This window comes from Amphimedon queenslandica, unplaced genomic scaffold (genome assembly GCF_000090795.2).
Source record: "Amphimedon queenslandica unplaced genomic scaffold, v1.1 AMPQUscaffold_13516, whole genome shotgun sequence".
NCBI classification, from domain to species: Eukaryota; Metazoa; Porifera; class Demospongiae; order Haplosclerida; family Niphatidae; genus Amphimedon; species Amphimedon queenslandica.
The window spans coordinates 602,940-627,301 of record NW_003546248.1 but is presented as its reverse complement, the minus strand read 5'-3'; the positions used below and the strand labels follow the sequence as shown (position 1 = coordinate 627,301).

At 37.6% G+C, this 24,362-nt stretch overlaps 6 protein-coding genes across 6 annotated transcripts in view; 2 read left to right on the top strand and 4 right to left on the bottom strand.

Annotated features, from left to right (window-relative positions):
• The window catches only part of LOC100634506 (forkhead box protein P1-like), a 15,177-nt gene extending 4,448 nt beyond the window's left edge, over positions 1-10,729 (bottom strand). The window contains exons 1-6 of the mRNA XM_020000296.1: positions 10,508-10,729; positions 9,888-10,273; positions 9,061-9,181; positions 6,499-6,587; positions 2,838-2,922; positions 2,521-2,608 (exon numbers count right to left, since the gene is read on the bottom strand). Coding sequence (XP_019855855.1) covers positions 2,521-2,608; positions 2,838-2,922; positions 6,499-6,587; positions 9,061-9,181; positions 9,888-10,200 — 696 coding nt within the window. The 5' untranslated portion in view covers positions 10,201-10,273; positions 10,508-10,729. The remainder of the gene's footprint in view (positions 1-2,520; positions 2,609-2,837; positions 2,923-6,498; positions 6,588-9,060; positions 9,182-9,887; positions 10,274-10,507) is intronic.
• A 240-nt stretch (positions 10,730-10,969) lies between these two features.
• LOC100634380 (glutaredoxin-1-like) lies at positions 10,970-13,664 on the bottom strand. The gene is made up of 3 exons (XM_003382959.3): positions 13,557-13,664; positions 12,504-12,663; positions 10,970-11,228 (listed from the first exon to the last, which is right to left on the bottom strand). The coding sequence occupies exons 2-3, from the start codon at positions 12,649-12,651 to the stop codon at positions 11,065-11,067; spliced, it is 312 nt and encodes a 103-aa protein (XP_003383007.1). The 5' UTR covers positions 12,652-12,663; positions 13,557-13,664; the 3' UTR covers positions 10,970-11,064.
• A 46-nt stretch (positions 13,665-13,710) lies between these two features.
• On the top strand, positions 13,711-15,030 carry LOC100632104 (probable methyltransferase BMT2 homolog). Its single transcript, XM_003383023.2, has 3 exons — positions 13,711-13,847; positions 14,047-14,441; positions 14,499-15,030. The coding sequence occupies exons 1-3, from the start codon at positions 13,727-13,729 to the stop codon at positions 14,952-14,954; spliced, it is 972 nt and encodes a 323-aa protein (XP_003383071.1). The 5' UTR covers positions 13,711-13,726; the 3' UTR covers positions 14,955-15,030.
• A 503-nt stretch (positions 15,031-15,533) lies between these two features.
• LOC100631978 (pre-mRNA-splicing factor 38B-like) lies at positions 15,534-17,270 on the top strand. The gene is made up of 7 exons (XM_011408249.2): positions 15,534-15,804; positions 15,912-15,980; positions 16,034-16,185; positions 16,235-16,295; positions 16,392-16,546; positions 16,639-16,701; positions 16,756-17,270. The coding sequence occupies exons 1-7, from the start codon at positions 15,571-15,573 to the stop codon at positions 17,183-17,185; spliced, it is 1,164 nt and encodes a 387-aa protein (XP_011406551.1). The 5' UTR covers positions 15,534-15,570; the 3' UTR covers positions 17,186-17,270.
• Positions 17,232-20,866, bottom strand: LOC100631852 (cyclin-dependent kinase 18-like). The gene is made up of 14 exons (XM_020000208.1): positions 20,479-20,866; positions 20,149-20,276; positions 19,733-19,969; positions 19,619-19,675; positions 19,377-19,411; positions 19,074-19,311; positions 18,879-19,002; positions 18,763-18,823; positions 18,646-18,705; positions 18,297-18,387; positions 18,126-18,238; positions 17,870-18,003; positions 17,675-17,758; positions 17,232-17,533 (listed from the first exon to the last, which is right to left on the bottom strand). Exons 1-14 carry the CDS (start codon positions 20,582-20,584, stop codon positions 17,499-17,501), a joined length of 1,503 nt encoding a protein of 500 aa, XP_019855767.1. The 5' UTR covers positions 20,585-20,866; the 3' UTR covers positions 17,232-17,498.
• Positions 20,867-21,326: 460 nt separating this feature from the next.
• Positions 21,327-24,362, bottom strand: part of LOC100631727 (ankyrin repeat domain-containing protein 16-like) — a 4,569-nt gene continuing 1,533 nt past the window's right edge. The window contains exons 5-11 of the mRNA XM_019999234.1: positions 22,613-22,737; positions 22,479-22,572; positions 22,382-22,428; positions 22,226-22,334; positions 21,633-21,842; positions 21,511-21,589; positions 21,327-21,464 (exon numbers count right to left, since the gene is read on the bottom strand). Coding sequence (XP_019854793.1) covers positions 21,388-21,464; positions 21,511-21,589; positions 21,633-21,842; positions 22,226-22,334; positions 22,382-22,428; positions 22,479-22,572; positions 22,613-22,737 — 741 coding nt within the window. The 3' untranslated portion in view covers positions 21,327-21,387. The remainder of the gene's footprint in view (positions 21,465-21,510; positions 21,590-21,632; positions 21,843-22,225; positions 22,335-22,381; positions 22,429-22,478; positions 22,573-22,612; positions 22,738-24,362) is intronic.

Here is a 24,362-nt window from a genome sequence, read left to right as displayed (position 1 = left end):
GAGGGGGGAGAGAGAGAGGGGGGAGAGAGAGAGAGAGAGAGAGAGAGGGGGGGGGAGAGAGGGAGAGAGAGGGGGGGAGAGAGAGAGAGAGAGAGAGAGAGAGAGAGAGAGAGAGAGAGAGAGAGAGAGAGAGAGAGAGAGAGAGAGAGAGAGAGAGAGAGAGGGGGAGAGAGAGAGGGAGAGAGAGAGGGGGGGAAAGAGAGAGAGAGAGAGAGAGAGAGAGAAAATAATCCCTTGTACTACACTTTGTATACATAACAAAAGTATCTACATTGCACATGTACTAGCTGTATGTGCACATACATGTACATTAAAAGATACATGTACATGTACATGTAAGTGTCTCCCTCCCTCTTCTCTCCCCTTCCCCACACTCATTACCACAACAAACTTCACAGACAGACCACAAATGCTCTAAAAATAAACAGGACTAAGAGACAAAAACTGAAATCGAAAACCCAATGAATCCCAGGTATTTGGGCCCTATGTACACAAAAACCACTAAACAACAGTATACATAAACACACCACAAGCACTTAGAGCACCTCTTTAATACCACACAGAAGAGACTAGCAAAATTTATATGCATGTATCTACATTATAGCTACTGAAAAAATTATCAGATACAGAGATATAAGATATGCTGTCTGGGTGAGTATCAGTAATGCAAGCCCTTGATATCTGCCCTCAGCTTCACCTCAAGCAGATATCTCAGTTACATTACTTATACACACCTTGTGAAACTATGGTTTAACCATTACCATATAAAAGAGAATGGGAGAGAGAAGCAGAGTACAATATATCTGGAAGGAATATTCCCATAGTATAGTGCATTGTTTTTCAAGTGATGTGGTTGTTGGGGAGCAGTTACAAAAGGCAGACAGTGTCTGGGGGTGAAATACTAATACAATTATAGCCTCCTTTAGAACAAATGCTAACGTAATATATATTTATTAAGATAAAACTATCCAATGCTTAATTAATCTTTCATCTTTTACTATGTATCCTCTTATACACAGTCTCTCTCTCTCTCTCTCATCACATATTGACACAGCTGCATAAATCCAATTAGTAACCCAAATCACTGCCAAACACAACAAAATACAGAAACCAAATTAATGAATATACAAAAAGCACACGGTTGACCCTCAGTCATGCTCTTGCCATATAAAGGACCATTAATCACTTTATTACACACACACACCTTCATCTCATACACATGTAGCATAGAGACCGTATACACAATGTATGTGTGTTAATATCAGACTAGACATATGTACATGTACGTATTTTATGCATAATTTATGTGTATATAGACTTTAAAGAAGTTATACCAAAGCTACTGAAAGATGGCCATAATTATATAATAATCACTTAATGATATTAATTGTTGTTGCTCTGGTTATGGATTACACTAAAAATGAGCTACATGTACAATGTGTAGAGAGAGTGTACATGTACATCAATAAAATCCTCTTTTATCTTTTTACTCTTTCCTTCCACCCACACAACCTTTCATGTCTCTTCCTTTCTCATTCTCTCTCTCTCTCTCCCCCTTTTCCTCTCTCTCCTCCACCAGCAAACACAATAACACAATGTCAAAGTCCATGACCACAATAAGCTTTTGTGTTGATCTAGTGTCTAGTCTGAGATTAATTTCTATGGTTGTACATGCCCTCTAATGTGGTCAAACTCAAAACATGCTCTTTGAGTGATTACATGTACATGTACATATGTACATGCATACACGGGGAGGGGGGGCATATTAAATATGCATATTAAGAGAGGCCAGTTAAGACTTTATTTTATTTAGAGACAAACCAGAGGAAGAGTGGTCATACAGCATGTTACTTACATGTAACGCGTAACGCATTGCTAGATGTACATGTACATGTACACGTAGTAACATGGTAATTCAATATCACTGACACAGGAATAATTATCATACATGCATAGGCTAATAACTCAGTCGGCATCAAAACTGTAGACTTTATGTACACAAGAAGAATAACAAACAAGAGCAATACAGCGACGAGTGGATACTACATGTACGCATTATATACATTTAGTATTGGATAGATGATATTATCATTATTATTATTATCCTAATATAGCATCCTGATTTCATTCGTTGCATACAAACAAGATATTAGCCAACACACAAATAATAAAATCATAATTGATAGTCATTGTCTCCTCTGTCTCTCTGTCTCTCCTCTCTCTCCTTCTCTCTCTCTCTCTGTGTCTCTCTCCCTCTCTGTCTCCTCTCTTTTTCTCTCATTCAGAGTGACCTAAAGGTATGACTACAACATGTCACTATCCATAGTCCAAACTTGTTATATCCATAAAGAGACCACATTAATATACGATGCATTCACATATACAATGGCCATAGCCTTTTTATTTCAAGACCTTTTTTGTATAGGTTCGTACCAATTGGGACACTAAAAAATGTCCTCGTTATAGAGGTGTCCTTATTATAGAGGCTAGGCTGTATAAGTGGTTGGATTAGTAACTTACAAGATCATAAACTTGCTCTATAAGCATAGACTGCACTTTTAACTGGAGTTCAGCTTTGGAGTTATGTAAATGCTCAGATTTTAAGTGACTATATGAGAGAGAGAGAGAGGAGGAGGAGATAAAGAAAGGAGAAAGAGAGAGGGAGGGAGGGAGGGAGGGAGGGAGGGAGAGAGGGAGGGAGAGAAAGAACAATCAACTACTGTCCCTGTGTATGACAGCTGTATCTAGTCAAGCAGGGCAACTATAAACTTGACATATTTTGTGGTAAAATGCAAGAAAAACAATTATTAAAAATAGATTTTAACATAAAAGCTAACGATAAGAGATCCTCGTGGGACTTTAGAAGAACCGAGCAATTGGGCCACTTGCAAACACCACCATCCCAAAGGACTCTAAGAGCATCTACAAAGAAAGTAGAGAGGAATACTAATATGAGTACTAGCTAATTCAACATAAACATAGAGAGTAACACTGGATTAGTATGTACATGTACAATATATTTGTGTGTGTGTGTGTTTAAAAGCTAGCGTACATATTATAGTTTCTATTTTACAACCAAAAATGAAAACTAGCTACAAATTCACTATTACCAACAAGCAGATATATATAAGTATATATGTACAAACATATGCTCATGCACAAGTACATGTATGTATCAATGTCAGCCTTATGGTCATGAGATAGGATAGGATATGATATTATTGTTGTGGTGAGTTGAGTGTGTAGTAACTTGTAACAAGGACATTTATCATAACATACATACACACATCAACCAACTTATAGGAAAACAACAACCTCTTCTTTTGTCTCCCCCAGCCCACATCTATTGTCAACCCTCTTCCCTCAATATAGACACATGCACATGTGCATGCCTACCCACTAAATAAATGGAACCACCTACATTTGTACATGTCTTTGTGCGATACATCATGACAATGAACTACAAGGACATACCCTACCACCCTCTCCCTCTCTCCCTCTACCTCTACCTCTACCTCTACCTCTCTCCCTCTCTCCCTCCCTCTCTCTCTCCCTCTCCCTCTCTCTCCCTCTCCCTCTCTCTCTCTCTCTCTCTCTCTTCCTACTCTAATAGGCTACTCTTGTTTTGCCCAAATTAGGAAAAGGCATGACTCCTATAACTGTACACAACAACAACAACAACACAAAAACAACAACAACAACAACACGTACACATTGTGGACACAAACACAAACAGAGAGTGAGATACAAACAACATACACAAAGTAAACAATCCCGGGAACACAAATGCAATATACCACACATGTACATGCAATATGGACTAAAGGTGTATGTACATGTACATGTACGTATAGTTACAGTATATGATTATTACCTGGTGAGTGATTATAATAATTAATAGTACCAGAAATACAATAACAAGAACATAAAAATAACAAAACAAATCTAAAACACACAACGCAACCTGGTCAATACTACTATAACAACAACCATACACACACATGACTCCACTAACGAACATAAAAATTACATTTAATAGCTACACCACTCACAGTAGCCTGGTTGGTATGAATTGAGCTTTTGTAATGTCCCAATTGATACAAAAGTATCTCTGAAGTGAGGACACCTCTGTATTAAGGACATGCAGTATAGGCCTAATGGTATCATTGAAGAGGCTTCATAAAATATATAAGTGCTGTTTAGAACTCAGAAAATAAAATTAATGCACTAAGACTATAATCGTTAGAGAGTTAAATAAATTTAAAAGGTGCTGGAGTGGCTAAGTGGGAGGCTGCTGTTGATGTTGTTGTTGTTGTAATAAACTGCTTGGGCAGACTGCAATTAGCAACACTACTATAAAAATATATTATTAGATATCAAATGACAAAACATATGCCAATAATAATAATAATAATAATAACAACAACAACAAGCAATACATTTATATACATACATATGAACATTGTTAGATCTAGAAATAAATTTTGAGAGACTAAACTAACTAAAAATGAGAGACCTGGGCTAAATACGAGAAACCAAAAGCAAGAGGCTTAGACCAAAAATCTCCCTAGATCTTATAGTGTATATATAAATATACATGTACATATACATTTATACTAATATTCCAATTTGTACAAAGAGTAAACAAACACATAACTGTGCATTGAGTGGAGTAATCTTGTTTACAAGCTAATAGACAATAATGTAAACAGCAAACATTCACACACATAAACAACATATTTACTCTTTTATCCATTGACCAAATGAATAATAACAACACCAAATTACAATAAACAATAATGTAATAACAATAACACTCGTAATTAATAATAATAATAATGGAATAATAACAACAACATAAAATATAATAATAATGATGATGATGATGATGATGACGATAGTAATAATTGCGTATGCAATCAATTTGTATTGCCAATTATTGTTAATACTGAGAAACTCAGAAATTCATATCAGCCAAGATACATACAATCTCCCAACGTTACATGTGCATGTACATTACTAAATATGTACATATGTACATGTACATATTATCATATAGCTTTAGTACAGTGGATTATCCACTATGGCTATACATACACCTCTTTAAAAATCTCATTAAAATGAGGATATAGTGACTGCTACAAAACTATAAGTAACTCGGAAATGAGGACATTTCTGTATCAAGGAGAGGTAGTGTGAGCCTAGTGAATAAAGAGACTACACTGGTTGCAGTCACTGCTCAGTAGGTGCTATACGAATGCAAGGCATTGTGTCAAGTGTCTTCTATCATGCTCTGAATGCTGAAGGGTCTTGTTGGTATAGTTTGTGTACTTATAGGAAGTCTTGTGGGTAGGAAGAGGAGGAGAGAGAGGCCGGACAAGCATTGCTAAAGGTGGGACCAGTAAGTGCAACATATACACACATTGTTTATCAGCCAGCAGCAGCTGCGTGGATTAGCCCTCTTCCCCCTTTGTTGTTTAATCTGCTCCTCTCTCTGCCTTTCTCCAGTAAACAACTTGATTACAATTAAATTAAAGACCACACACAGATAATGTATTAGTACACAACCAGATGAGTTGTTTACTTAAAGACAAAGACTGATAGAGGGTATATTGCCTATAGGAAGAAAACAATGAAAGGTCTAAGCCACAAAGAAAGACTGAGGTTAGCTAGAAACACATTGTGGAGCCATATAAGAGTAGCCAGAACACACAGGTAGAATAGACTTGTATATGGATTCATTTGTCATCCTTGATGATAATACTATTATTATTTATTAGTGTATTAATCATTATCGTTACTATTCCAGGATAAAAATAATAATAAACAGGAGAATAAAGCAATACTGGAGTATAGTAGAGTATTTACAAATACACAGAATCTGTAGTACAAGCAATATGGAATAGATTAGAAAGAGAGAGAGAGAGAGAGAGAGAGAGAGGGAGAGTTACATGTAGTACAAACAGACAAACAACCCACACCTCACACTGAGAGATAATAGATAAGCAACACAAATCGATGAATATACTCAACATAGTGACACATTATACAACATTCACATACACAGTAGCATACATTATATACAGGAGGAGCAGGTGTGTGTATGTGTATGTGCATATGTTAACTACATAAACTGATAAGGCGGTAGGAGGTGTTAAAACTCTCTATTCATTTGATGTCATGAGTATATGTACAAGTATACATGTTTGGGCAGCATAAATATGAGCCTTATCCGCCTTAAAGTGTAACAGTATACACAAACAAGTACATGAATACACTGGGGTATCAGAGATTATATGGAAACACAAACAGAATGAGCTAATATTAATATTGTATTATATATCAGTTGATGTGTGTGACCATGTCTGGAAACAGCCCACACTCCAAATATACAATATTACAATACTGGTTATACACCTACCCTCCAAACACACAGACACACACCACAAAACAAAAAAATAAACAACAGGCCACAACAGAGAGAACTAATCAACATACCAGACTGAGTGGGGAGTGAACTAGCAGCAGCTGAACTGCTTTGAGGTAGGCCTCCAACCCCTCCTGGTGTAGTAGCCATTGTCATTATACTGGAAGGAGAGAGAGAGGGAGAGAGGGAGAGAGAGAGAGAGAGAGAGAGAGAGAGAGAGAGAGAGAGGGGGGGGAGAGGGAGAGAGAGGAGATAAGTTACAGAACAATATGTAAATTTCTGCACACGTGTGTGACACTCAAAACTACAATAAGGTTTACAAGCATTGCACATGCATGTATATGTACATGTACATGCGCATGTAAATGTACACAGAAAGTCTTTGGCAGGACAATGGAGGAACAATCCTTATTGAATTTGCAAAATGGAAGAAAACAACTTGTAAACATAAATGGAGATTGGGTTTTGAATTCATTATACAATAGAGAAAGCATGACAGACAGCTGCAGGGGACTGTGCATGTACTAGGAAATGATTGGGACAGGGGTTTAAGTGGGAGAGAGAGAGAGAGAGGAGAGAGATAGGGAGGGAGAGAGAGAGGAGAGAGAGAGGGGGGGAGGTTGAGAGAGAGGAGAGAGAGGGAGGGAGAGAGAGAGAGGAGAGAGAGAGAGAAAGGGAGAGAGAGAGAGGGGGAGGGTGAGAGAGAGAGAGAGAGAGAGAGAGAGAGAGAGGGTGAGTGTGTGTGTAACAGAGAGGGCAGACAAGCACACTATAAACAGTCTGAGTGGGTTTGCCTTTCATTTTCTGAATAAGATTCCACAAAACAATTAAAAGCTGGTACCTAGTAGGACCAGGCACAGAACACAATACAGACAATAAGAGCAGACAGACACTCACTGAGTATATACTAGCCACCAATAAATAATATACCACACCAGCAACCAATAATCACCACAAACCATTTAATACATGTACAGATCTGTAATAAGGACACCAGCTCTATAATGAGGACACTTTTGTAATGTCCCAATGCACCTTTGAAATGAGGACACCTCTGTATTAAGGACAGGCTGTAGACTGAATACATTAATATACACGTTGATATTATAACCAATGGAGCCTGTTATAGTAATGCAGTGTTATTACCACATTGGGCTTAAAAATAAAATATTGTAAAAGCAAACAAACAGGGACAATGTGATAATGATGGTTTCCTGATGCATTAACGCTTAACATATGATAATGACAACAAAATCCATGTAGGGTTGGGACTAAATGTTGATTACAATTATTATATCAAAAATAGAGAGAGAGAGAGAGAGAGAGAGAGAGAGAGAGAGAGAGAGAGAGAGAGAGAGAGAGAGAGATTCTCATACTAAAGGATCAAGAGGTACAGGTAAAAGCTAAAACTCTCAAAAGCAACATAGACACACAATAAGGACACACACAGGTACACCACTGCAACTTCATACCCAAACCACAAGAAAGAGAAGACACACAAACAAATTAATTATTACATCACTACACACCCAATAATAAAGTCAATGTAGCTGTGTAATCACAATAAAGGCATTGAGCAAGCTAAAAGCTGCTATCATCATTTAGTCTACAAATATCATTTGTACTATTATAATAATAATGTACTCTATATTCTCACAGGCAACAAGGCTGATGTACATACTAACATTCTCACAATACAATGTAATGAGCATACAATGGGACAAAAGGGATACCTAATAGCTTAGAGTGTAAAGGCTTTACGTAATGGAGATTAAATGCATTGGAGGCTAGATCATAAGATTAAAGTGCAAAGATAGGATTTGTGTGGATAAAACAAACAAAGTGATGTCTTTTATCAACCAGAGAGAGAGAGAGAGAGAGAGAGAGAGAGTGAGAGTGAGAGTGAGAGAGAGAGGTGGGGGTTGTGCTGTATTGTAATATAACAGGGAGCAACAAAACAGGTGTCGTAAAAGATAAACAGGCTTTTATGTTTTAAGAGTTGACAAATTCACGGGCAGTCCTACACAAACACATCATCACACACCAAAAGAAATAGTAAAGAAAGAGAGAGAGAGAGAGATAAGAAAGAGAGGGAGAGAGAGAGAGAGAGAGAGAGAGTTACATGGTGTGTAAGGTACAAGAAGGTCGGTGGGAGCACAGCATGTGAAATTTCAGTTACTAAAAATGGAGCCAAATTAAAGTGTTGCTAATGTAATTTAAACCCTTTGATAATGGGATGGACAAGCATTAACTGAATAAGCCTGTCTCACACATGAGCTCTCTGACTGTAAATAAATGACGATCATCATAATAATGTACAAAAACATCAGGACATTCAGTCATTGTACATATATATATGTACATCTTCTCTCCTTCTAATTAAACTAGGAAGGATGTAGCAATTCATTATGAGTCAAGAACAAAGACAAAGTACATGAAATAAAATTGAGCGGTTTAGTTACAGGTGGCAGGGGCTATACTTTTTAAAAGGATCAATTTCTCAAAGGAAATGATTAAATATTGCACTCGGGAAGAGTATTTCCTGTAACAGCAGACAAAGGAGAGGAAGAAGAGAAAGAGGAAGAGAGAGAGAGAGAGACAGAGAGAGAAGGAGGGAGGAAGAGAGTTCTCACTTCTGTTGCAAGGAAGCTTCATCAATGGTTGAATTAGAGGTTACAGTTAGACCAGGCTGGGAGAGAGTTTGCTGTTGAGAGCCGTAGCCTAATGGAGCTGGAGCCAACTGAACTACTGATCCTACAAAATAATAATAAAATAAAATGATAAAAATTGCATTGCATTTGCTCGAGCCTCCCTTCATTCCAGATTCCCTCTCTCTTTAGCAAATTAACACTTATTCTTCATTTAAAGGAAAATTGAAAGGGAATGCATAATTGCTTTACCTAATCAAATCACATTAAGCTCAAGAACGAGGGAAAAATAGAACGAAAAATAACAAAAAAGTGAAACCAGGGCGTAAAACGGAGTAATAAAAAGAAGAGGAGGTGTTCTCAAACAAAGAGAAACCAGCTAATAATTCACTGGAGGACAAAGACACAACAACAACACCATAATATCAATACACTAATGATAAACAACTAGTAGAGAAGAAACAACATCCCAATACACGAACACACACACACACAAGCTAATAATAAATAATACTGCTAGCAATCGTATTGTACATGTTATTATAATACATGAGCAAGCTCTTGTCTCTCTCTCTCTCCCACTCCCTCCTCACTTTCTCCTCTTCCTCTTTATTTCTTTTCATTGCTCTACTCAATCAAATACACACACACACAAATAATACTCACAAATACTCTTATTTCTTTTATATATAAAGGCAGGCACAATTAAACTAAATCTAAATTAGACTAATGAAGTACATGCACATGTATGTACTTTTGATTACACAACAAGTAGATGTGAGCTCTCCCCCTCTCCCTCCCTCTCTCCTTACCCCCGGTCTGCGATATATCTTGTATCTGCGAGAATGTGAAAGGCGTCCCTTGAATTACCTGTCCACCGTACGATATGGCCCCAGGTGCTGGAGAAGGTTGTGTAGTAGTTACCAAGTGATTCATAGCTATGTAGCTAGGGGTGACTGCACCTGAGCCAGCTACAACCCCACTTGCAATCGAAGCTGCAGTCACGTCAGACGAGCAACGAGAGATTATAATAGGTTGAGGTACACCATGTTTGCTGGAGCCAGTGCTTCCAAAAGATACACTATTGGATGGAGGGAAAGCAGCATGCTTTTGAATGATGGCCATTTTAGAGGTACAGAAGGAAAGCTGCTAGGCTGGGTATAATGCTCCTTCTCTTCTTATGCAAGTTATTCTGCACCTACATGGAATATTAAGAAAAGAGGGAGAGGTGAAAATGGCTGGCTGGTTTAAGGTCGCCCGTGACTACACAGCTGATTACAAAGCCATTGCAAGCCAGATGCTGCACAAAAGCGACCCGACCTCTACACTCTGCTAAGCTATGCTAGAACAATCAAATGTACTACATCTGGGTCCACTTGCAGCGCTACCTTGGGGCAGGCTCCATTTAAAAACTAACACTCTTCATTATTACCTTTTTATCCTTCGGTCCTGCCGCTGTGAGAGGCGCCAAGGAAATCCTTCTTTTACAACAAAACTGGTCTGTTCCGAGTCCTAATAAACGAGACGGGTAGGAAGGAGATACAGAGAGAGAGAGTAGAGGCTATTGCTGGGAGTGTGTTTGGTGGCAGCAGTATTGTTCAGCACCTGTTGTTTGGTGCTAAATATGGTGACTATTTATAGATTCATGAGAGATATAAACACACAAAGCCGACCAGCAACTACCTATCGACAATGCAACGTTACAATACTTTCATGTACTATCAACATACACGACAACATTACAAGACAACATGTCCTCTCATGAATACGCTTATGAAAACAGATTACGGTTAAGTTTACGGAAATTTGCGGAGTTTACCTTACCGGGCCCCCTTGTGGTTATTATCGGTGTTGACGGGACCGCGTGAATAAGTTTAATTAGTTAATTAATTAATTGATTTTTTATTTTTAATAATCATAAACCATAGATATTAGCATAAACTAAAAACTAAACTAAAAGAACTGTAACCTAAGGTTTGTTTCTTCTATTTAAAGAGCTCCCACTTCCTTTAGCTTAGCAACAAGCTCCCCTGACCTCTGCATTTCTTGCGTCTCAGAACCCCCGCCAATACAAACCCCTCCAATAAAAACACGAGGGACCGTACGACCCCCCGTCAGTTGAGCGAGATAGTTCTGTATGGCATCACAATCAGCTACAAGAGAAAGAGAGAGAGGAGATAGAGAGAAAGGGAAAGAAATAAAGACAATAAAGTTTATCACAATCCTCTATTCGTGTAGACAAACAGTTTTGGAAGTTTGAAAACAACACAGACAGAAAGAAAGTGAGAGAATGTACTACTAGCTGTTACAAAACACTACACAACCAAACATATGCTCCTCCTCTCTCTCTCTCTCTACCTCTCCTTTCCTTTCTCTCACTATCAATCCCACTACTTTACACACACTCTCTCCTCTCTCTCCCCCTCTCTCTCTCTCCCTTCCCCTCCTCTCTCTCTCCCTCTCCTCCCTCTCTCTCTCCCCCTCTCTCCCTTCCCCCCTCTCTCTCTCTCTCTCTCCTCTCTCCCTCCCTCTCTCTCTCTCTCTCCCTCCCTCCCTCTCTCTCTCTTCTCATCTCTCAATAGCAAACAGAAAGAATAACAAGACAGTTGGAGATCCTGTGAGTAGACTATTCCACAACAACAACAAACCCTGACCACATTTAACAACAAATAATATTCACTGCCAAACTACCCAGGACAAACAAACTGCCATGGTGACAAGAGGGTCGTCATGGAAACTGTATGGCGCCCACCACAAGGTCACACGGCTATAGCACAGTAAATAAATACAGGTGGTTCAATAGGGCCAAGCTAATCTGATAGAGTAATTAATGCAATAAAGCAAGATTAATAATCACACGCTTTAATTCGATTTGAAGCAAAATCATAAACATAAATACCATAATAATGATAAACAATAATAATAATAATAATAAACATTATAACAATAATACAAAATCATTTGGCAATATTATGGTTGATATTCTATTAAGGAGTATCATAATCATAATGTGTGACAGGATCCCGTGCTGGTTTTGGTACAAGGTGCAGGCGAGGAGTGATAATTTAGTGTTTTTGAAGCCTAATAAGTAAAGTATGACCATATCAGCGCCATTTGGCAACGCTTGGAGATTACAAGACATAATAAGGTCATCAGTCGGTACACATTGTTAATTGTTAGGCATAAGCTCTTTGTCACGGTCGCCCAACCGACCCCTTGAGATATCCCACTGACACACACAAACTTAACGTTATTATGATTTCTTTCCTTCTCTCTCTCTCCCTCTCCCCCCCTCTCTCTCTCTCCCCCCCCTCTCTCTCTCTCTCTCTCCCCCCCCCTACTTTCCCGTTTATTTCTCTTCTTTCTCCTCTTGATCCTTCTCCTTCTCTCTCTCTTTCCCCTTTCTTTCTTTCTTTCAATTAACATACGCCTATCTTCCATTTCCATGAGGTAGTACTTAACACCGGTCTCATTCAAAGATGCCTTAGCCATTTTGCAGTATGGGCAATAAGATTTCGAAAAGACAGCAACTTTATTCTCCTTAAGAATCTTATCAACCAATTCCTTGGCAGCCATGTTTTACAATGTCTAGCATATGTATGACGAATAAATTACACAAGTCAATTATTAATACAAATAATAAGGAGCTGCCCTGAAGATAATAACATTTCTACCATAATTTACATTTATATTTTGAAATGACACATAAATGTATACATAGAAATACTGTTATACCATATAGCTCAAAACTTTCGAGGTTAAAAACTTTCGCGAATGAGTGAAAAGATAAATTTTCGCGATTAAAACTTTCGCGAATGGGCAGTCACGCCCATTTAGACACGTCTTATAATTTTAATTTCGCGATTAAAATTTTTGCGTTTTAGGCGTAAACCGCGAAATTCGCGAAAGTTTTCAGCCTCGAAAGTTTTGAGCTATACGGTATACCGTAGGGTGCCTTTTTTCGAGGGCTATATATTTTACGGATTTCACGGATTTTTTTGCTATTCGTGAAAATAAATTCCTCGAATTAATAGTATATGGGTGTGGAAAATTCGAATTCAGGATAAAATTGCGAAATTTAATACAGCGAATTATATATCCGCTAAATTTATAGCCTTTGTAAAAAAGGTGCCCTAGGGTAAATGCAATTCAAAGAAGGAAGGAAGGAAGGGAGGAAGGGCAAGTGGGTGTTAAAAGCGTCGATTAACTACAAACATACACAATATTTAACACACTATGTACACATCATGACCATGCTACACAAAAACATGTTATCAACGCAGTACATGCACAGAAAACAAACATGTACTCGTGTACGTACTATTTTATTGAATACTAATTAACGTGATATCTACTTGTAATTGTATACATATATATTAATTAGACTAATTAAGTAGCTTAATTAAATTATTGTTGTTGTTTATAACAGTGTTGTTATTGTTACTGTTACAGTTACAAACATTTATATGAGATTTACTTACCTCTCTCTGTTTTGCAAAAGACAGGAAAGTTAGGAAAGAAAGAGATCGCTGAATACAACAACTAAAAAACAGGGGCAACAGAAAATGAGCAAATTAAGCAAGAAGCCAAGAACTGTGAAAAAAGGTTGGGGCGTGGGAGTTAAAAACTAAATAAAGGTGTGGCTAAAGACATGGCTGAAGCTTTGGAAGAGGAAAATAGTAAAATTGCAAGTAATGGAAAGCCAGAGCAAGAAGTTTTATCGTCAACAGTTAAAGACGTGCACACTCAGTTAAGAGAGCAGCTGTATTCAGGTGAATTACTCCATTTAACACTGAAGTCTTGTAATATTGCATTTATTCTTTTCAATTATCATAAATGTTTTATAAATTAATGCATATCTTTTTGTGAATTAAACTGCAATAATATGCGCCAACGCTTTTCAAAAATCTCAGAATTTAATATTAACAGGATTTAACGTATTATTAAAATTAATTAATTTTATTTTTCTAGGTATTCCGTTAGATAAAGTTTGGTCGGTTCATCTTAAAGATGAAGACACTCTAATCAAATATTCTAAAGCAATGCATTCACTTGCTGTTGGTCCGTGGATGAAGCATGGCGGAGGGAGGATACAGTGGTGCCTTGAGGCCTGCAAAGAGTATTTTCAAGATGGTGGGGTCTTGGAAAAAGTCCTTAGAAAAGATTTGAGACGTAAAGAGTTTGGAAACCCAACTCAATTGGAGGATTCGCTGCTACCTAAGAGTGAAGAAGATTATAGAACTATTTTAGAATCATTTAGGGGGAGACGGCTAGAACTATTAGATGTAGGCAGCTGTTATAACCCGTTTAGTGAATATAGGGAGCTGCTTGATGTTACTGCTATTGATCTTGCACCTGCTGTTGAGGTTAGAGGAGTTGAATGTGATGTTGCTTTAAATTCAAAAGTTTTTTCTTTATTTTAGAGTGTTTTACAGTGTGACTTTCTAAATGTAAAAATATTAAGTAGGAGTAGAGACAAAGAGAAGGTTCCTATGGTTCACAAAGAAGGAAAGATCATTCAGAGCCTTCTAGAAGAAAGTTTTGATGTGGTCGTCTTTTCTCTATTACTTTCATACTTACCATCAACTGAGCAGAGAATGGAGTGTTGTATAAGAGCTCATTCTCTCTTAGCGTTGCATGGGATATTACTTATCGTAACTGCTGACAGCTCTCATCAAAATCGACACGTTGATATGATGAAGTCCTGGCGATCTGCTATTGAGGGAATTGGGTTTCAAAGATGGAAGTATGTGAAAGACGTTCATCTTCATTGCTTGGGATTTAGGAAGACTGCATTGACTCCTGCGTCTGGTTATAGCTCAATTCTTAAAGAATGGCATCGTAATATCACTATACCTCAAGACAGAATTAAAGAATAAAAAGAAATATTTTTATTAATACCATTCATTAGTTGACACAAGTACATGAGTGTTGACCACATTATGAAGCAACCCACAAGAGCTTGAACAAATAGCTGAGTATAAAAGAGCTGCACTGAATGTCACTCTGGTAATTAAATAGAGATGCATATTACATGAGAGTTTTATACCAATTTTTGAAAGGGCTCATTATCAATGACCCTGCAGCCAAGCTAATCAGTAATGTATTACATTCATATGAAATGTACTATGTACTGAGACAGAGATAATGGACTTTCCTCAGAAATTATTACATTTGATACAAATAGTAATGTGTGTATAGTGTGTAAAAATTTGGGTCTAAATTAAGTTCCTCAAAAATGTGGTGAAAGTCCCTGTACTTTACATAGTCGGCTCAGGCCAAGTTTTGCCAAAATTGAAAAGGAAAAAATATTTTTTTCCTAACACATTCATATACATGTTCTTATGCTGTGCAAAAAGTTTGAGTCAATTCTGATCAAAATTGGATTTTTTATGAATTTTTAAAGTTGCTAAAAAATCCCAAATTTCTACATCCCTGGCCCCGCCTACAAACACCCACGCAACTTTTTTGAAAGGTGAAACTCGTGCTGACAAAATGGAGGACGAAGAAGGAAGTTATGAAGGGGAGGGAAGTCAGGGAGCGGGTTCTGTTGGAGGCAGTGGACAGTATGTAAAGAAACATAGCAACACGCTACCACTGTTTGGTAACAAAGAGACGATGAATATTAATAACATGATTATTACCAACATTCTCCAGTCCCGCTATTTCAAAATAGAGCTGTACGAGAAAAAGACCTTCCACGAGGTAGTAGATGAGATATTTTATAGGGTGAGTCAAAATTACGGAATCAGTTTTTGCATTAAATGATAAATATTTTGGATTTTTCATTGTACACGCCCTCATTTGTAATCTTGTCTCCGCCTCTTTTGTCGTAGGTTGAGCATCTGGAGCCGTGGGAAAAAAATAGTCGTAAACTATCGGGACAAGTTGGAATGTGTGCCGGAGTAAGAAAGAGGCAGAGATCTGAATTATTTATTTCTTTCCTTCTCTTCCGAAGGTTCGTGGTGTTGCTGCTGGTGGCATCGTATCTACTCCGTTTTGCCTCTTGTACAAACTATTTACTCTCAAACTGACTCGCAAGCAAGTCAAAGTCATGCTCAATCATGTGGACTCTCCCTACATTCGTGGTCTTGGGTTCATGTATATCAGGTTAGTGGGCGTGTCGTTGGGCGGGGTCTCATAGTGGGTGTGGTTTCAGATACTGCCAGCCACCGAATAATTTTTTGGATTGGTTTTCGCCTTACCTAGAGGATGAAGAGGTACTAAATGAAAATTTTTGATTAAAATAATTTTTTGGTAATGTCCCTTTTTGATCCTTTTTCCTTCCTCCTCTCTCTCCCTCTCTCTCTCCTAAGGAGATAGATCTTAAAGCAGGGGGTGGTTATCCAGTCACTATTGGTGTCATGTGTCATATGATGCTCACTAAAATGGAGTGGTTTGGTACAATGTTTCCAAGAATATCAGTCAACGTCCAGAAGGACATACATGACAAGATTAAACTCATTGAGAGGTCAGTGTGAGAAGGTAACAAGATTCGACGACGTTTTTGACAAGCATTACTCTTTATTTTGCGTTTTTTTTTTTTCAATTTTTTACTTGCAGTAAAAGTAATAGAAATGCTGAAGGATCTACAGAGAATAGCAGAGGGAGAGGTACAGAGATGAGGTAATAGTAATAAATAATCTTTTTATTTTATTTATTGTTAATTTGTATATCTAGTCCTGAAAATGGAACTTCTCAAATAAGATCATCTAAATCTCCCAGAAGACGTTCTCATTCTCCACGTAGACGATCCCCGTCGCCAAGGAGACGCTCAAGATCTCCTAGGAGACGTTCTCGGTCGCCTAAGAGACGATCTCGGTCTCCAAGGAGACGTTCAAGGTCGCCTAGGAGACGTTCAAGGTCACCTAGGAGACGTTCAAGATCGCCAAGAAAAAGATCAAAATCTCCAAGGAGAAAACGTCATTCAAGATCGCCACGGAGACGGTCGCGGTCACCAAGGAGACGATCAAGATCGCCTCGGAAACGCTCAAGGTCGCCGCGGAAACGATCAAAGTCACCACGGAAACGATCAAAGTCACCACGGAAACGATCAAAGTCGCCACGGAAACGATCAAGGTCCCGTTCAAGAGAAAGGAATCACAAGTAACTTTATATTGACCACACCCTCCAACTCTATGCACGATTATTTTCCATTTAATTTTAGATATAAATATCATTGTTTACAAAACAGAGAGATTTAAAAAATAATTATAAAACATAGAAAAAATAGTTATTATATTTAAAATATAAATTCTACCTGCAGTGTCGCTGTCATAATTGTCTGTGTGTGTGTGTAGTTAAACTGCAGACTCAATAATAATAATAATATTAATAATAATAATAATAATAATATACAATAATTGTTTGGTCAGCAGCAGAGTAAGAATGAAGGAGAGAAGGGTAAAGGAAGAAAAATGAAATTAGTATAATGAGCTTCTTCGTCTGTCTCTGTCGTCTGAAATAAAGAGAAAAAAAACATTATTTTCTATACTAAAGTTGAGTGTGAGCTAAGCGTAACCATGCAGTGAATTATATTATTATTATTATTTTTGCTTTAGACTAAAATACATAACATTATTATTATCATTATTATTACATGATGTTTTTGTGTCTTTCTGTGATTTTCTGTCGCCAGGATTCTTAACTAGCTCAACACCAGGAATAGTGAATATTGATACAACTATAAAAGAGACAGAACACATGACATAATAATGATCGTATAACCATAAAAATTGCAATACATAATATACCAATGTAATATACTATTCACTCTTCATTGGATTTCACTTACTGTGTGGTAGATCATGTATTTGCGGTGGCAAACTTGAGAAGTAATTGTGTTTCATTCCGTCACGTGCTAAAAGCCTTTCTTGTGATTCATAGCTTAGTAACTTGCTCATCAAGTTAATTCCTTCCTTATCCAACCTAAGAAAATGAAAATATCATAATAGCTGAGCTCTGAGATATCAAAGCTGAGAGCAGATAATTGTTGCATTACTGATACCCACCTAGACACACTGGACTATGAATGATAATGTTTCATTTACCTTGGTACTATTAATCCCAAAGGCTGAGGATCGTAGCGAAGGAAAGAGTGAGAAATGAATTCTTTGTTTTTCGTAATTCCGGGCCAGGTCTTCTCATTCGGAGTACCAAGGCTCTAAAACAAAAAAAGACAAAAAACATTAAAATTAACTAAAAGGAGTAGTTTGTTATACCTTCCAAATCAGTACTAGCTCTTCTTCTACGTTAGCACCGGGGAACATTGGCCGACCAACAATCATCTCATAGAATATACAACCCACACCCCTATATGTTCACACGAAAACATCACATCATATTTCATCACTTTGTAACGTGTAGACATGTTCACTGTTTACCATATATGGTTATCAACACAAACACGGCTTAATAATACGATAATTCCAATCAATTAAGGACATTTCAAAGCTGGAATTTTGTCTCACACTTGTACGCACAATTTTACCTGGCTTCATCTCTCTCTCTCTCTCTCTCTCTCTCTCTCTTTCTCTCTCTATCTCCCCCTCTCTCTCTCTCACCACTTACCACATGTCAATGCTATCCGCATAATCTATTGATCCCAGTAGTACATCAGGTGGTCTGTACCTATAAAAGAATCCAAAGGTAATATAAGATGCATAATAATCATAATGATTCCTTTACCATAATGTAACTACTTCATTTGAATATGTCTTTGTAGGTACAGATTTTGCTCTGGCTAAACCTATACAAAGATCAAGCAATGACTTATTCTTGAACACTAATGCTTTAATGATTACCAAAGTCTGCTAGTTTAAGATCTCCTTGCTCGCTGATGAGGAGGTTCTGAGGTTTCAAGTCTCTGTGAAGGATTTTTCTTGAATGACAATATTGTAACCCTCTCATTAATTGGAATAAAAACAACTGCAGGAAAGGAGAAGAGTAATCAATTAAAGAATGTCAACTTTTCCTTTCCATTCTTTCATTCTCCTTACCTTTACGTTAGGCATTGCCATCATTCCACTGCACTGATCTAGGTACTGTTTCAGATCTTGCTCAACATATTCGAATATAAGTGTTAGTGATCGTGCCGTGTGGATGATGTCGTGAAGGAACACAATGTTAGCGTGTTTTAAGTCTTTTAAAAGTGATACTTCTCTAATGGCAGTACAAGGAGCACCCTCTTCGTGCTCTAGTCTTATTTCCTTGAGTGCTACAAGCTTCCCCGTGATGCTATATAATAATAAAGGAGAATAGAAAAATGAATATTATGTTTATTTATTGCATGTCAAACGTACTTGCTCTTTCCCTTGTAAACAGTGGCATATGTTCCCTAACAAAAGGAATTAAAGAGAGGAGTCATGATAATTGGTGGGGTCTCCCTGTTCCCATAATTGCTAAACACGTACTGCTTGAGCATTATTAAGCTAATGGTAATCATACACTGTGGCAATGTTAATAGAGTGTTATTCACGAGTCTCAAAGCACACATCAAATTTTATCATAATCATCATTTATAGGCAGCACAATATTAGCTTACCTCTCCCAGTTTCTCTAGCTTCTCGTATGTCTGAAGCTTTCCAAAACCGATTTCTGACTACAAAAATAAAAAAGATATTAAAATACAAATCTTTATTTTATAATCTACACTTACTAATGAGGCTCTTCTCTGCATTCTATTTGCAAATGGCATGAAGATCGGTTTACCATCTGTTGGTGAGACTGGAGGAGATACAGTTAGGTCGAATGAACTCTTTGCTTTAGCTTTACTGCTAGTGGCTAGGGAGCGTTCTGGGGATATTGTAGACATGTCTACATTACTAGAGGATGCAGAGCGGCCAAGACTACCACCGAATAATGGTAGTGTGAATCTCTTGTGCTCGTTATCTGCCTATTGAGAGTTAAAAGAGAAGACATAGAGTGAAGGAATGTCAATGGTTGGTGTGAGATCTTTATTTATTTGTCTGTGGGTAGTCACAGTTAGAATATCAAGTGTAATTTGAGCTGTATACACATATCTTAGCTCATATACTACTGTGTGGCCACTATAATATTTCTTGTTTCCCTTACTCTCGAGTATCTTGTTGTTTTAGAACGGAGTGTAGCAGCAGGTAGGGGACCGTCGGTTGGGTAGGCATCAACTTCAGCTCCCTCGTCTTCTACTTTAGTGAAGCCATCTTGGGCTCCAGCGATGATACCTGTAGTTACAAATAAACAGTTACTAGCTGTTTTCCCTAGAAGAGGAAGCTAAACATATGTTTACATGACATTGTGAGAGAGTTTTCTTTTCCTCTCTCTGCGTGTTCTCTACACACAAACATTTCATTGACAAAATGGTACACAATGTGAGATTGGCTTATATTCCCAATACTTTCATTGCATAAACATTCAGTACTATACCCTTTCTCCTTCTTGGAATATTTGGCATTGATGAAGCTTTGTAGAGTCTGTTGGAGCTGACATGAGTTAGAGGCTCATCAAATAATGGAGACAGGCTATTCCCCATGATGGCTGCTAGTAGGGGCTAGTCTGGTTATGATAAGGCCAGGATATGAACTAGCAATACTATATACAGTCACACTTGATGGCTATGTAAGCTGGAAATTGCTGTGCCTTTTAGCAAATGCTCACTCACACTAAACTCTCAGTATCAGCTACACACATACTTTTATAATTGATACACTATGCACACAGAAATCATACAATGCTGTAGCTGCAATAGTGTTGTTACTAATGCACTAGTCCTGAGCTGTATTAACTATGCATAGGAACTGCAGTTTAGAGTAAGGAATGAAAGGAAAGAAGACTCTCATATGCTATAGCTAGTCATATAGGTGGAGCTCATTCTCAAATACTGCAGCACCAGTAACAAACAACAGGCTCTCTCTTACCTTCATCAACTATACCAGTGTAAGAGTGGTCTCTTGATTTAGTTCTACCAAAAGTTAGCGATAGGCGCTTTTTGACTGCACTCATGACTCAAAAGCAGCTCCTCTTCCCTGATTTAATAGCAGGCTATGTACAATACTAAATTATGGGTAGGTATTTGGTCTTGTTCCTGTGTTTCTCCTTAATATTTCCTCCTTCCCTTCCTCCTCAGTCTCAGTTGCATGCTCTTCAAGAAGTCCCCAGGAGCGTAGGTGTGTAGCTGCTTACTACACTGGTATATCTAATATCTCTAATTGCTGAGAGCAGCAGTGTCCTGTGCAAAAATCGACGCTGCAGGCAGCCACGCCCTTTCTAAAAGCACCGTAAATACTCTATTTTAAAGATTATAACCAGTAATATCAAACAGTAAACTATGAATAATTAATGAGGTGTGCTATGTTCCAAAAGTATTTCTACAGCTTTTGAGCCGTTCCTGGCATTACTTGCAATGTCTAATGCTGCAAAAAAACAGAAAAATAAATTATTATTTTCTTTAACTGCCACCTGTTCTTCCGTGACTATCTCTTGCACTTATATCTGCACCAAATCTCAATAATAGCTTGATCACCATCCCTTGTCCTTCCTGCATTATGTATATATAAGTTAAATATTCATGAAAGGCTAACTTTAGCAGCATAGTGTAGTGGTGTCATTCTGCCACTGCCACTGTTTGGTTTATTGATGCATTTCTTTATATCGTATTTATCCCGAAGTTCAGCCTCTTGCTCCTTCTCATCTTGTCTCTGTAAAAGATATGATAGCACATCAACCGAGCCAGCCTGAGCTCCGTGATGCAACAAAGAACGTCCCAATACATCCTCAATGAAGATATCAGCCTACAATACAGAATGTAGACAAACAGGATAGCAAAATGCAACTCTGGCATAATTAGGTTTATTAAAATGCTAATGTCAATCAGCAACTAATTAACACTATCTAACAAACACTCCATTATTAGAAGTACATGCGTTTAATTGGTGATAGTTGATACTAAAACCAGTCCGTGTCTGATTTGTAATGCCTAGCCACTCCTGGGCAAGAAATTATAGCTGCTATTACAACACTGTGTCACAATTTACACTATAAACTTCCTGTTATACTATATAACTCCCCCATGCTGAAGGTCTAAGTATTAAAATAACTATTACATTACTGAAGCATAGCCGATTATCACACACAGACTGTGGCTAGTGTTGATATGATATGATATTACCCTTACCATTAACTCCTCCACTAAGAGTTTAGTGACTGAAATATGATTAGCTCTCACGGAGTCCATAAGTGGTGTGACTCCACAGCTATCCTTTGAATTGACATCAGCACCACATCTTAAAAGAAGGAGCTCATATTACTGACTACAGCCTCTCTCTCTTACTCAATGCATAGTATTTTTACTATTTCCGTATGTCCATGTAACGCAGCCTAGAGTAACAGTTATAAATAAGTATTATGATTATTATAATTAAACTTACAGTATGTAGAGGTGTCCTTCCATTACTGCTTAATGTCTTCCAACAATTTCCATTTATTTCCAAAAGGTAGCGTACAATCTCAGACGATCCTTCTCTAGTATACTGAAAATCACGGGCAGTAAAACTCTGGATACCTTGATGTAATGTGAAATGCAGTCCAACCATCTTTATTGCAAAGCTGGAGACTGGCGCCAAAACTTATTAGCAACTTTATGGATTTCATATGATTTTTTGAACAGGCCAGCATCAATGGTGTCCTACATTATAAAAATTATAAAAAATATATATATAGAGTCTCTTAAGTAATATTGACAATTTTTGAAGGTATAAACAAGTTAATTAACATGGTCTCGGACCAAATTTTGCCAAAAATGTCAAGTAGAAAATTCTTCATTTTTATAACATTTTCTGATACATATAGATGTTCTTATGTTGTGTAGCAAGTTTGAGTTGATTCCGATCAAAATTGGATTTTTTATGTATGTTTAAAGTTACTCAAAAATTGGGTGAAAGTCTCTGTCCTATTATAGTACAGGGTCTTGGGCCAAATTTTGGCAAAAATGACAAGGAGAAAATTCTTCATTTTTATAACTTTATCTGATGCATATACATGTACTTATGTTGTGTAGCAAGTTTGAGTTGATTCTGATCAAAACTGAATTTTTTACAAATTTTTAAAAGTTACTCAAAAATCGGGTCAAATTCCCTGTACTATTAAGGCGGTATTACAATATTACGCTAGTCCTGACGTTACGTTGACGCTGGAATAGAATCTGGTTCTATTCCAGCGGAAAGCATGCGTCAAAAGGTCAAATCGCCCACGCTTTTGATTAAAAATTGACGATACGCTGGCCTAATGTCATATTGTAATTGCGCCTTAAGTAACGCGGTAGCGTTACTAAGTAGGATTCACCCCCAAACAAAATGGCTGCCACGACTTTTGCAGCCTTGCTATACCGGGAAAACGAGCTCCTATGCTTGCCAGACTTCTTAGAGGACCTTATCTTGACCAGAGGACTCCAATGGTACCAATAGCGTGGCTCTAGACCTTTTCTGGGAGAAAAATCAAAAATCTGCAAACCGGCCGTTTTGTTCAGCCACCTTTTTCATCTTCATCATCAGGAAAGTCCTGTCAATCCAGTTGTCGGTCGATATGTCGATCTTGCCTGGTGATAGAAGGCTAATTCTTACACCATTCTACTCCAACAGGGTATGCGCAGGTCCTTGTCCCCTAGAATCATTCTCCAAGAAAGGAAGAAGTGATACTGTGACTTTTGGATCGCACCAGCTTACCTCATGCCGCCATTTTATTAATTAAAGAAGCATGTGGCATGTGCTCCAAAATTTGGGCGTGGTCGCGCATGCTCAGATCTCAGAACTGGGAACAGCAAGTATTTTTTACCTAGCTAGGCTAGCTATGCTTGGAATCAAATTGCAATACTCAGTGGAGGTTTCCAGCTAAGAGAAGGTATTAATCTTGCATATATCAAGTGTGTAATGAATTATTTTATTTGAAAAACACAGAACAATTAATTAATGTTATGATACTAATGATAATATGAACTTGACAACAGGAAGAACCTGCAGGAATAGCTACAGGATTGCTGGGAAGATAGAGCTTCTTGAACAAGGATTCACATCAAGACTATAGTATTCATTTCACTTGTCATCAGTATAGTAGATATTCCTTCAGCATATATATCTATTCAATTCAATCAGTGCTGTCCCTCATAAATGCTGTAAAATCATAACAATGACAACAATAATAAAGAAACTTATTGTTTGTATAAAATCAAAAGGTATCACAATTGTAACTGAAAAAAATATTATAAATATTATTAAAAAATCAACACAAACAACAACATAAAAAATTTAAAAAAACAA

Coding starts and splice junctions, on each gene's coding strand:
- LOC100634380 (XM_003382959.3), bottom strand. CDS start 12,651: ATGGCTGCCAAGGAATTGGTTGATAAGATTCTTAAGGAGAATAAAGTT. Junction 11,229..12,503: donor CATGGAAATGGAAGATAGGC/GTATGTTAATTG, acceptor TTTCTCTTGTAG/CTGATTGTGATGCCATACAG.
- LOC100632104 (XM_003383023.2), top strand. CDS start 13,727: ATGGCTGAAGCTTTGGAAGAGGAAAATAGTAAAATTGCAAGTAATGGA. Junction 13,848..14,046: donor AAGAGAGCAGCTGTATTCAG/GTGAATTACTCC, acceptor TTATTTTTCTAG/GTATTCCGTTAGATAAAGTT. Junction 14,442..14,498: donor ATCTTGCACCTGCTGTTGAG/GTTAGAGGAGTT, acceptor TCTTTATTTTAG/AGTGTTTTACAGTGTGACTT.
- LOC100631978 (XM_011408249.2), top strand. CDS start 15,571: ATGGAGGACGAAGAAGGAAGTTATGAAGGGGAGGGAAGTCAGGGAGCG. Junction 15,805..15,911: donor TAGATGAGATATTTTATAGG/GTGAGTCAAAAT, acceptor CTTTTGTCGTAG/GTTGAGCATCTGGAGCCGTG. Junction 15,981..16,033: donor AAGTTGGAATGTGTGCCGGA/GTAAGAAAGAGG, acceptor TCTCTTCCGAAG/GTTCGTGGTGTTGCTGCTGG.
- LOC100631852 (XM_020000208.1), bottom strand. CDS start 20,584: ATGGGGAATAGCCTGTCTCCATTATTTGATGAGCCTCTAACTCATGTC. Junction 20,277..20,478: donor TATTCCAAGAAGGAGAAAGG/GTATAGTACTGA, acceptor TTGTAACTACAG/GTATCATCGCTGGAGCCCAA. Junction 19,312..19,376: donor GTTTACAAGGGAAAGAGCAA/GTACGTTTGACA, acceptor ATTATTATATAG/CATCACGGGGAAGCTTGTAG.